Here is a 13110-nt window from a genome sequence, read left to right on the forward strand (position 1 = left end):
TCTATCTCAGGAAGTTAACAAAAGAACAAAGTAAACTCAAGCAGAAGAAACGAATTAGTACAAATGAAAACCTCAATTAAGGTATTATAAAATAAAAAAGAAACAATAAAATAATCAAATGATTAGCTAATTTCATAGAGAAGGGCACAAACACTAATATATGAAATGAAAATTAAAAATGAGGAAATAGGGGCACTTAGTGGCTCAGTCAGTTATGGATCCCATTCTAGATTTTGGCTCAGGTCACTATCTCACAGTTTGCAAGTTTGAGTTCGAGCCCTACATAGGGCTCTGCACTGACAATGCAGAGGATGCTTGGGATTCTCTGTCTCCCTCTCTCTCTGCTCCTCCCCCACTCACACATGTGCACTCTCTCTCTCTCTCTCCCCCTCTCTCTCCCTCTCTCTCTCTCTCTCTCTCTCTCAGTAAAATAAACTTTAAAAATTAAAAAAATTAAAATGGGGAAATATGGTGGCTCAGTCAGCTAAGCATCCAACTCTTGACTTTGGCTCAGGTCATGATCTCATACTTCATAGGATTGAGCCCCACATTGATGGAGCCTCGCTATCAGTGCAGAGCCTGCTTGAGATTCTCTCTCTCCATCTCTGCCCCTCTCCCACTCACACTTTTTCCCTCTCTCTCTCAAAATAAATAAATAAGCATTTAATAATAATAATAATAACAGGGAAATAACCACAGACACAGAAGATATTAAAAGAATTGTAGAGAACATTTGCAAAATATAAAAATAAACAACAATATAAATGAAATGAACCTCAAGACTTTTATAGCATGTATTTACCAAAAAGGCAAACTTATACTTCTTTAAAGTCAATATTTCATTGAGAAGCACCCTGAAGCAGTAGCTTAGATTTTTGTAAAATATGGTTATAATACTTAAGATATAACTTACTCTTTTAGCAAAGCATGGAAGGTCCTGGTCTTCAGTACTGAGGCTATGCCCTTATTTTGAATTATAACCAACCTTCCAATGTAATACTTTCAAAGACTCTACAGTCCCTTGAGATTTCCCATTGAGACTGTCTGATTTAAAATCTATAGTTTAAGAACTGAGGCAACATTTCTCCTACATGTTACTTACAATGGCTTATGGCATCTGGTAAAATATTAATCAATAAAATATGTACTGAATCATAATTACTAAAAAGTAGTTCCAGTCCAGTGAGCTAACATTCCATTCCCATGGGGCAGAAATTCAATAAGGGTTATTTCACATTGCCTCTAGCACGTTTTCATTCAATTCAAAACATTGTGTATGCAAACAAGGTTTCTTTTATGGGAAAATGTGCACATGTTTAAGTATTCTCATATCCACTCACAATTAAAAGAAGGAATCATTTCATATACCTCAAACTTACATGAGTTACTATCACCCGGACCTTTGGCTACAAATTAAATACTCCTAGCCCATTAGGGTGTTATTACACAAGCAATATTAAAGAAAGCATATGATAATGGAGAGGGGGTATTTACAGAAAATCCTCTCACTAATATTAGGAAAAAGAGCTTCTGGAAAAATGGTTCAAAATTAGCCCTTGATTAGGATGAATTTGCAGAGTCATTCTTATTACATAAGGCCACACCTATACAGCTCTAGTTCCTCACATACCACTAGGTTCTCCATAAGAACTAGTCTGAGAGACCAACCAATGCCTTTGCAAAGGGAAACAGTCCAAATGCAGAACAGGGTACCTGCTGGTGTATTCACATAACACTGAGGGGTGCATGTGTATATGGCATATCCTGATGTGAACTCCTAGACAGTATGAAGGAAGTGTAGAACATGTAATGCCAGAAGGGACCCTAAGAAAACATCTGGTACAACCTTCCCCTAAATCCACTCCCCACTACCACGTCCTAAAACACAAATCTCAGATAAGTCCATTAGGAAACTAGAAGAGTGATTTGATTAGTACCACGAACCAGGTGGAATAGAAAAAAACAACGAAGAGTCATCTGGACGTCGTTGAATATGCTGTTAACTCTAGTCCCACCATCATCACTTGGATACTGTGTACGTTTTCAGAAGAAAACACACACACATATAGTGCATTCTACAATTCTCCCTTCAAACCAGAATCCCCGAATTCTGAGAGTAATCACAGGAGTAATCACAGGAGTAATTTGCTTCCAAAAATTAAGTAACCATGAAAAGTCCCATCTCTTGTCGTTCATGGGACAAGTTGAGACTGGCCTTCAGAAATTTCTGTGCAGTGTCAGAAGTCTCTGAGTCCATGACATGAACCACCCTTCAGAAGTAACAAGAACTGAATTAACTGTACTGATGTGAACTGACTGTATTCAGGCCCCACAGTCTGCATATGGCATCTTGCCTTCAACCTCAGGACCCTCGTATCTCAAGCAGATGTTTAATGGCAACTCTTCTAGAGAAGACATCAGTTTTTGGTACTAGTGCACTTATTCCCCTATTTCTCTACGTCTGTGTACCTTTTTTAAATTAATATTATTTAAAAAAATTTTTTAACATTTATTCATTTATGAGAGAGAGAAAGAATGAGCACAAGCAGGGGTAGGGCAGAGAAAGAAGGAGACACAGAATTGAGCAGGCTCCAGGCTCTGAGCTGTCAGCACAGAGCCCGATGCAGGGCTCGAACTCACAATCTGTGAGATCAGACCTGAGCTGAAGTCGGACCTTAACTGACTGAGCCACCCAGCACCCTTTTTTAAATTTAATTTTAAAGTACTGCCTACTCACTAAAGACTCTGGCTACCCTTGTAGAAAACACAACCCTGTGTCTTAGGATGTAGTAAGTTTAAATATAATTGAAGCAGCAGCATCTAGTGATTTCCTGACCACAAATTGCCACACACTCACTTTGGAATTGACAACATGGCCTTATCTGCTCAAAGAAACAACCCAACCAATATAACAGCTAAATTATTATGAGTTAAAGATTAACATGTTAATCCTACAGGACATGCAAAGTAACTACCATTTGGTCAAACCCATAAAATAAAGAGTAAAAGGAAAGTAACCAGTTGACATTTTGACAAAAGACTGCCAAAAACAAGTGCTTGTTTTTTTTTTTTCCAAACAGAAATGTATAGGACAGAAACACCATAATGTTCTGAGAATCAAAATTTAGGTAAGAGTCAGACATCACATGACCAAGAAACAAAAAAAACAAAACAAAACAAACAAAACAAACAAAAAGCTATGAAACCTTACTCCCCAAAGAAAATTACTGCAGTTCCCATAGTCTTATTATAGCATTGCTGAAATAGAAAATTCAGAAATAGCTACTGAGGACAGCCCTGAGGAGTAGCACAAGGTACCTGTCTGAAGAACTCCTCCAGGAGTGACATTGTCCAGCGATGATGGAGCTCCCATGCTTTTGCTGGATGGCTAATGTCCTGCTGTGTGCAACATCAGGATAATGCTTTCCGGCTTTTCAATTCTGTCAACCCAAAGACCCAAACACGTGAGGATCAAACTTCAGAGTTTTAAAAATCATTGCTTTGTTTTAATCCTCTTCTATTCTCCCATCTCAAACCCCACTTCAGCTGAACTGGGGAAAGCATCATTTCATCCTGCAACTGAGCTGTCATCACTTAGTCCCATGTTTATTATTGAGCTGCACACCTCACTATAGACTCAAAAGTATCTCTGGAATGACCGCATCATTCAAAAAGACAAGACCCAAGAGTCACTCACTGCCTTTTGTGGTCTCTCCGCTGAAGTGAATCTTTGATGATTTAGTTTCCCACGAAGAATTATTTTAAATTCTAACTGGAGCAAATGTTACTGGTCCTATTATTTACTTCAAACCTGATGAAATCTATCTGTGATATGTACAATTCTCATGCTCTTTCCTCCAAACATCCCCACTTATGAGACTATTCAGTAACGTTCTCTGAAGAAGGTGCTCTTCAAAGATGCTACAACGTGGACAAGCACCTCTTTGGACACCCATAAAAACACATGAGGTCACAGGGGCACTCACGCTTCTGGCTGCTGCAGAGCAGTCTTCATTGCTTTGATTTGTTGGAAGTGACAGGACATATCCGTGGCCATCACCATCTCAATTACCAAGGTCCGAAACTCCCTTTCAGGGACACCCCGTGGAGAGAGAAGCATAGAAGTAAAAAAATGGAAACCAAAAATTTGTTTATACTTTCTGCCGCTTCTAGGCAAAACCAGTTAATTAGTTGTGACATTTCTAATCCACTTGAGCCTTTTAGGTGGGCTTTTTTTCTTTTTTTAATGGGGAATAGTGAAGGGTAAGGATTAAGGAAATCATTTATTAGGGATATGACACATGGAATATACATATCATTCAGCATGGCTTATTTCACTGAACCTTTGCATAATGGCTAGCACAAAAATATTCGATAAACAGCTGACTGTTTAATTAAAATATAAGTACTATTTGCATCACCGTAGATTCAGAACTCTGTAAGGATTCAAATAGTTTTGCCTCTGGTGGCACCTGGGTGGCTCAGTTGGTTAAACATAGGACTTTTGATTTCGGCTCAGGTCATGATCTCACAGTTCGTGGGTTTGAGCTCTGTGTCCAGCTCTGTGCTGACAGTGCAGAGCCTGCTTGGGATTCTCTCTCTCTCTCTCTCTCTGCTCCTCCCCATTTGCTCTCTCTCTCAAAATAAATAACTTTAAATAAAATAAATGGTTTTGCCTCTAATCTTTGAAACACCTGACCTACATTTACATGACTTGCAGGGTTGCCATATACATCACAAAGTGTGCTAAGCATTTTAAATGGGTTATATCCTTTGTCATAACATTAACCAAAGCAAGAGATAAATTTATTATCTATTTTCTAGAAAATAAATTTTACAACAGTGTGAAGGGGTTAAGTAACTTCCTAAATGTCATATAGCTAGTAGCCATGTCCATATTCAAACTCAGGTGTGCCTAAATTCATTCAAAGACACATAATGTCATTTAGGCACTAGAATTAGTTATCCACGATTTTTTTTGAGCGTCAAAATAATTTCTTAGGAAGTTCTGAAAGTTTTAAAAAAAGTTCAAATCAAATAGAAGGTGAAAAACATATTTTAAATACAAAACTCAGATTTTAAGAAGCTAAGATTTATTCCTAGATATCTTAATTAGTTTTGGTGCAATTGTAAATGGGATCAATTCCTTGATTTTTTGTTCTGCTGCTTCATTATTGATATACAGAAATGCAACTGATTTCTATATATTGATTTTATATCCTGTGACTTTACTGAATTTGCTGAATTGCACTGCTAGGTATTTACCCAAAGGGTACAAAAATATAGATTTGTAGGGGTACAGGTACCCCAATGTTTATAGCCTCATTATCAATAATAGCCAAACTATGGAAAGAGTCCAAATGTCCACTGATTGATGAATGGATAAAGATGTGGTGTGTGTGTGTGGGTGTGTGTGTGTGTGTGTGTGTGTGTACTGATATCAATGTAGATAGATAGATATAGATATTACTCAGCCATCAAAAGGAATGAAGTCTTGCCATTTGCAGTGACGTGGATAGAGCTAGAGTGTATTATGCTAAGTGAAATAAGTCAGAAAAAGACAAATACCACATGATTTCACTCATATGTGGAATTTAAGAAACATATAGGAAGGGGGAAAAAGAGAGAGAACAAACCATAAGAGACTCTTTACAACAGAGAACAAACTGAGGGTTGATGGAGGGAGGTGGGTGGGGGATGGGCTAAATGGGTGATGGGTATTAAGGAGGGTACTTGTGTTGAGCACTGGGTGTTATATGCAAGTGATGAATCACTGAATTCTACTCCCGGGGTGGGGAGGGGGGGCAGGGGCAGAAGATAAAGGCAACACAAGTTTCCTAAGGTAACAAACAGCAAGTATTTCCAAAGTGCCTATAATATATTTGAATATTTGTGTTAAGCAAAAGACAGATGGGGGGGGGGAACAGAGAGAAAGAGAAGAGAGAGCAAAGGGAGGGAGGTGAGCAGTGGGGGGAAGCAGAAGAAAGGGTGCCATAAACATTTCAAGTGGTATTATTTCTCCAAAAGCAGCATATTTCATCTCTCCTCACGGTTCCTTTCTTGGCCTCCAAATCTCTCTCCTGCCTCATCCTTACCTCCAGTCGTCCTTTGAGAGATTGATCAAAATATTCATTTCCTCATCCTCTTGCAGAAGGCGGTAAGCTGCACTTAAATGGTGATTTTCTAATACGGACCTATCGTTGTACAGAATAGCAGGGTCAGACCTGAGCAGAAAGCCAAGAAAATAATTTAGGATGTTAAACGGTTTGAGATTTTTCAGGTAACTCTCTCAAGCTAGAATGCATCGTCTTTTTCCAAATGTAATAATTATCTTTGCCCCATGCCATTTATATCAACCAAAAAGCTAAAACCAAACACTACAAATTATCAATAGATATATGTAGGGTATTTTAATGTCAATATGTGAATGTGAAATATGTGATATCCAACCTGAGAATTCTCTGAAAATTATTCTATAACCAGATCTCAATTATCTCTACTAGTAGCAAAGGTGATTTCATAAAACATGGGTCAACTCAAACTTCCTTGTATCTTCTGGAATAACGTTAATTTTTAAAAATGTTATTCAATGAAAGAATTTGTTTATTATCATTATAATTCTCCTAACACATACCACTTGATAGGTACAGTGTGCCAAGTTCCTCTGGTAGTGCCTTGATCTTAAAATTTGCCGTGTTAAAGTCATACGTGTAAAATTGAGAGTAAAGATGATAAGAATTATATGACAGTTTTTAGTCACTTTCTTACAGACCATTGCACCAAACACAGAGCTGTGTGTTTACTATTTCAATATCTTCAGTTTAATGAAATCTTAGATTATTACAGGTTATTTGTTGCTCATCAAGGAAGCCAAGTCTCAGTGATCTAAAGTGACTTCACAGAACCCCATAGTACCTAAGTGTCAGGGTTGGGATAAAGGCAAGGTCTTCTGAAAAGTCAGCCACTGCTCCCCACAATAACTGCTGACTGTCATTGGCCACACTTTGGGATATATCTAGCATCCCTTTAAAGTGTTAGGCTTAATATACCATCAAAGGACAAAGAACCAGGTCACAGATTTAGTTTTCTGTGCAGGGATCACACAGGCTGAGATGCTTTGAACAAAGTTCTATTAAAGAAGCCAATGTTTAAATTCTATTCTAAACGAAGCATACCTGAACCCACTGGAATATCCCCACTCCTATGGAGATAACACAAAACATACAAATGTCGTGGTGAAAGGTCTGGTCTTATATCTTTTAAGTCAGGCTCTAACTGACGTATATTTTGTGACATTAAGCTCATGTCCAGCTGCTGTAATTAAGCCATTTCCTCTGAGTTGGGATTGGTTTTGACATTGGTCTCCAGCAAAGACCCATGTACAGTCCACCCACCTCTCTTCCTTCAGCAAGTGCTATTCACCACAGCCTCTGTCCTCAGAGCAAAGGCTCCACTCATAGACATCCGCTAAGCAGAGCTGCTCTGAGGAATTCCCTATATTTAAAGACCTTGCAAGTAAACCACAAAAGGCTGCTTCCCAGTAGCTGAGGCTCCTCTATGTGAAGAAGCAGGAGGTAGACAATGAAGCTAATGGCTTAAGTCCCTTTGTCTGCTGCTATCTGTTGTAATTCCCCTTCTGAACAGAGATCAGACAGTACTGTCTTCTGTTGTGTACCCCATAATTAAGTGTTGGGTTCATTAAATACATGTCAATTGATTTAATGAACACAATCCTATCTAGAGTGTGCACCTGCTTTTTCAAGTGAAACAGCAAGTATTTAGTTGGTTTAAATTCTCATCTCTCCCTGCTACGTTCTTCCTCTTAGCCATGCCATCTTTCCCCAAATTCTAGCTTCTTTTGATTACTATGCCAAGGCCCTATTAACCCTACTGTCAGAGTTCCATATAATTGTCTTAAGAGAAGGTAAGCTCTTGGGCCAGGACAGGACTGATAAGGTTTCATCCTAAATGGAAAAGACAATTGACTGAGACTGCTTGCCTGGAATTCTGTGCTGAGAGCAATATTAAGGAAAAATGTGAAACTTCGTTTTAAAAAAACAAGTTAGCAATATCTGTTATAGTAAAGAGGTTCAGAGTGGAGCACTTGGACCCATATTTAATACTCCCCACAGAGGTTCATTACAGTGGGTACATAGGTTGTCTATAGTAAGGAGGTCTACATGAGACAACCTAGCTCCCCAGGCCTTATGTTAGGGAGCAAGGCAAGCACTCAACAGAGCAGGGATAAAATCAAGAAGGATAAGAAGAGCCTCCCCAGAATCCCGTAGATCATAGGGCAAGAAGGCTCAGGTATTGTTCATGTCAACAGAAACACCCCAAGCCTGGCCCATGCTCGCTGATTTAGTCTACTTGGCATCTTCACCTTTATGTGAACTGTTCTACCGCCTAGTAGAAATAGTATGCATAGTCCCTGTATAAGTAAACAAATAGCTAGCATCAGAATAGAGAAGAAAAGGATATCCATATTTGATGTGAATAAAATATGAGAATTGGGAGCAGATGGCTTCTCAAATTCTAAATCTTGGTCAAAGTTGACCAGGCTGATATCTTGTTGAAAAGTTGATTTTTTTCAGAAACGCCAAGGTAGAGCAACCATGCAAAAGAAAGGTGACTAACACCTTTCTGACTTCTCAATCTCGGTCCCTGCCCCCTCCTGCCTCTTCTCCAAATACTCAACATCCTCACCGGGTCTGAATGTGGAAATTGTTGGTGGTTCCGGTGTGCTCATAGTCATGGATGGCAGCTGAGAAGATTATAGCAAAGATCTCCAGCTCCGTCAGCCAGTTCTGAAAGGGAGATTACAGGGCAATCAGATAATCTGTCTCTTTCTCAGACAGAGTCTTCAGCTTGCTGACAACACACCCACATCGCTGTCTTTCCGCCCTGCAGCTGGCAAGCTGTTGCCAAACACACGTTTTCTGACAGACAGAATTTTTTTTTCCTGCGAGGAGACTGGGGACATGTGATTTGAGAGCAGCATGCCCTGCAAGGTTAAAAAAAAGCCAACGAGTAGTTTTATTATTTTTTTTCCAGGAAGCAAAAAACAACAAACATGAAGACTTTAAAAGCCCTCATTGTATTCTTCCCCAAATTCCACATAAAGTTTCTGGGTAGACACAGAAAAAAATGTATTAAAAATTTCAATGCAATACCAAGAACACACAGAGAACACACAGAAAACCTGATGTCTCTCCACTAGAAAGTGGGTAGGTAGACAGATGGAAAGGTAACACCTGGCCTTCTACCTTATGCGTGCTGATCTTTGAGAAGACCTCTCCCCATCCACGCCACCAAAACTGGCTGTAATCCAAGGTTCTCAGAGCGTGTTCCCTGGACCATCAGAGGTAGCATCACCTGTCAGCTTGTTACAAATACAAATCTTACCCCCATCACCCCAAACCAGAAACTCTGGATTTTACCACCAATCTGTGTTTTACCATGCAATCCGGACAATTCTGATGTATACTAGAATTTGATAGCCACTGCATATTTGAAGCTCTCTTAACTGACTTCCATTTCAATAACTTGCGATTCACTGATGCTTCCCATCCCTTCTGTAAACCATACTGCCCAATGCCCACATGACAGAACATCCATGACTGCTAGCCCAACCTTTGGGACCCTCAGCTCACTTTTGTTACTAGTTGAATCAATACAAGTTTCAGTGTGGTTTATTCCAAGCCCTGTTTTGACAAGTGTCACTTGTTATTATGATTACATAATTAAATATGATATAAAACCAATAAAATAGGAACACAAAAATGTAACTGTTTACCTATTGTACCTAAATTCAATGATTTAGACAGTGTGGCAAGTGTGAGACAGAAGGAAACAACTATAAAAATTTAGAGGGATTCTGCCCTGAGTTTGTTCCATGAGTATCTTTAAGTTCCCATTTCCCTTTGAAGAAATGAAACTAGAAATTTTAGATAGGAGCAGGGTTAAAGCAAGACAAATATGAGTACCCACATCAGCAGAATTCAGAAAAGAGCCAGGAGTCAGAATTAAAGATTAGTGAACACAATATATTTACTTGATTTAAGTTAGTACAAAGTGATTAAAAATTAATACATACATTTTCATAATTCCCACCTCAACTTTTTCTTCCCAATTAACTACTAATTTTGATATTCATCTTGAAAACTTCTTGAGAATTATTACCTTCTTTGTGGATAACTGAGGGTAAAATAAATAAACTACAGACAACCTATGGGGGAAAAAAGACCTTACAGTTTGTAAAAGAATAAGTATAGAGATACTCAGGGGGAAAAAAAAAACCACTACACTTTTGCAAATGATTTCTAGCAGAATTCAGCATGAAATGTCAGGAAACTTTCTGGCATCTTTGATAGATTACACTTCAAAAATACAAGCTAGAGTGCCTGGGTGGCTCAGTCCATTGAGTCCATCTGACTCTTGATTTAGGCTCAGGTCATGATCTCATGGTTCATGAGTTTGAGCCCCACACTACCAGAGTTGAGCCTTCTTCGGGTTCTCTCTCCCTCCCTGTCTCTCTGCCCTGACCCTCCCCCATTTATGCTCTTGTACTTTCTCTCTCAAAATAAATAAAGTTCAAAAAAAAAAAAAACTGACCTACAGGGAACAGAAAGACATAAACACAGACTAAGATGAAAAACCAAGAAAATGAAATTAACATTTAAGATAAGTAAGAACTTCAAGTGAACTGAAGTTGCAGTGCCCTCCCTGAAAGCAATGGGGGGCGTTTTCATCGGGCCTAGTGCCTACAGGGGCTCACTTTACATCAGGCAGCATTCTAGGTGCTTCACATACAGAAACTCATGCCATACACACAACTCCGTAAGGTAGGTACTGTTGTTGCCTCCATTTTCTAGATGAGAAAACTGAAGCTGGGAGATGTTCAATGACTTACCCAAGGTCACACAGCTAGCCATGTGAAGACCCACATACTAGGTCTCCAGAATTCCCACTGAATCTCTGTCACATTTCCTTTGGGTCATTGTTCCTGTGTTTACTCAGTTTTACATAAAATTATATAGGTATAATTTTATATTACACATGCTCTTGCTACTTTCCATATATATATATATGTGTATATATATATATATATATATATATATATATATATTTATTTTGGCAATGTCTTTCTTTTCTTCACCAACACCCTGTCCCCACTCGATGGCCTTCACTGTCTCTACCCATCTCATCCCCCAGTGTATCTCTTTCTCCAAACTCATACAAAGTTAACATTTTATTTTAATTAAGTTTGTTTATTTATTTTGAGAGAGAAAGAGAGCATGTGAGCAGCATAGGAGCAGAGAGAGAGGGAGAGAGAGAATTCCAAGCAGGCTCCATGCTGTCGGTGCAAAGCCCAACATGGGGTTTGATCCTAATCATGACCTGAGCCAATACCAAGAGTTGCATACTTAACCAACTGAGCCAGCCAGGTGCCCCCCAAAAGTTAACATTTTAAAATAAGATTATGAGGCTGTCTTGGAGCCTGTCAAGCCCTGCTTGGAACAGAGCTTCTAAAATGACAAGTATGTCTGGAACACTGTAGTCCAAGGCTATTCCTATTGGCTATAAGCAGGGTCCCTGGAAGCACACAGCTCTTCTTAAAACAGAAAATATTTACACTAGAGGTGAAACTGAATTCTCTCTAGGCAGGAGAGTGTTCGTGTGTACAAAGAAAAGGTGACCCCTGATGGCACACCCAACAAAACCAGAGTATCTGAGGAAAGGTAATTCATGCTCATGGAAACAGTGGCATGATTCATGCCAAATTCCAAAGCAACCTTCCTGGTAGGGCCATTGGACACAAACCCATGTGATGTTTTGCCCCTCAAGGATTTAAACTCATGGGAAAACAAATATAAGTGTAGGGTTTTTTTCCTATTGTTAAATAAATAAATCAGTAAGTCAATCAATAAAAAGATTATGACTGGGAGACAGTATACCATCTAAACAAATCTGAATCACAGAGCATCAGCCCAGACAGTAGGCGTCTAAATAACTACATAATTATGGTTCTATTACAAATATCAGTGTAACTTCTCCCCTTTGCCCAAATACACTAACAAGATCCTATCTTACTTCTAATAAACCAAAACCAGCAAATGATTTAAATAAGCAAACAACAACAAAAAAAATAAGACCATACCCTTTAAAAGTCATTTTAATACCCTTGCTTTTCAAAACACCCTGTGGATGCTTAGAAATCAGTTCTGTTTCTTGAGGCTAAGAAGGACAGATGGTATCTGGCACAAAAGGAAGGAAGGGAGGATACAGGAAGAAAGGAACAGAGGAAGGGAGAGAAAAGAGAAAAAAAAGGAAAAGAGCAAGGGAAGGGGAGGGAAGGAAAGAGAGAAGAGAGAAGAGAAGAGAAAAAAAGAAAAGAAGGGAAAAGAAAAGAAAAAAGAAAAGAAAAGAAAAAAGAGTGAGAAACAGCTTCACAGATGGACCTTGAAGATTGGACAGAACAAGAAATGGAAGAGGGCATTTTCAGAAGAATGAAGAAATGAGCCAGTCCCAGCATCAAAAGCTGATTCATCATGAGTAAGGAAATGATTCCCTTTAGAGGAGTGGGAGTTCGGACTACTTAGAGCCCTGGCACTAGAAGCCAGAGTGAGGAACACAAACCAGATTCAACAGGCAATGAAGTTTACATGCAAGAGGGTAATGCAGTCAGCATGCCAGTGAGGGGGAGAAATAAGAACAGTACTTCTGCATGGCAAAGTCCTTACAGGATGCAGAGATAGTATGAAGGTAGAATTCATTGCTAACTCATAGCAGTCAACTGACTGCAAGTGGGCAGAAGAGGTTGTATTCAAGGATAAGAGTGAATTAAAGATGGTCCTAATATTACTAGCCTAAGTGACAAAAATACAAAACAAAACAAAACAAAATAATGGGTAGTATTAGATAGCATCATTAATAGAGACAAAGAAGGTGGAAGAAGTTATTTTGAGGGAAATTAGGCTTCATATTTTTTTTATGTTCACTTATTTATTTTGAGAGACAGAAGAGAGTACGAACACACAAGTGGGGAAGGGATAGAGAGAGAGGGAGAGAGAATTCCAAGCAGGCTCCATGGTGTCAGTGCAGAGCCCA

The 13110-nt window shown here is 39.0% G+C and overlaps 1 protein-coding gene across 1 annotated transcript in view; it reads right to left on the reverse strand.

Annotated features, from left to right (window-relative positions):
- PDE1C (phosphodiesterase 1C) overlaps positions 1-13110 on the reverse strand; it is a 509458-nt gene that overhangs the window by 78078 nt on the left and 418270 nt on the right. Inside the window, 5 exon segments of the mRNA XM_030308191.1 lie at positions 3319-3396; positions 3398-3440; positions 3987-4088; positions 6096-6224; positions 8707-8807. Coding sequence (XP_030164051.1) covers positions 3319-3396; positions 3398-3440; positions 3987-4088; positions 6096-6224; positions 8707-8807 — 453 coding nt within the window.

Source organism: Lynx canadensis, chromosome A2 (assembly GCF_007474595.2).
Source record: "Lynx canadensis isolate LIC74 chromosome A2, mLynCan4.pri.v2, whole genome shotgun sequence".
Classification (NCBI taxonomy): domain Eukaryota; kingdom Metazoa; phylum Chordata; class Mammalia; order Carnivora; family Felidae; genus Lynx; species Lynx canadensis.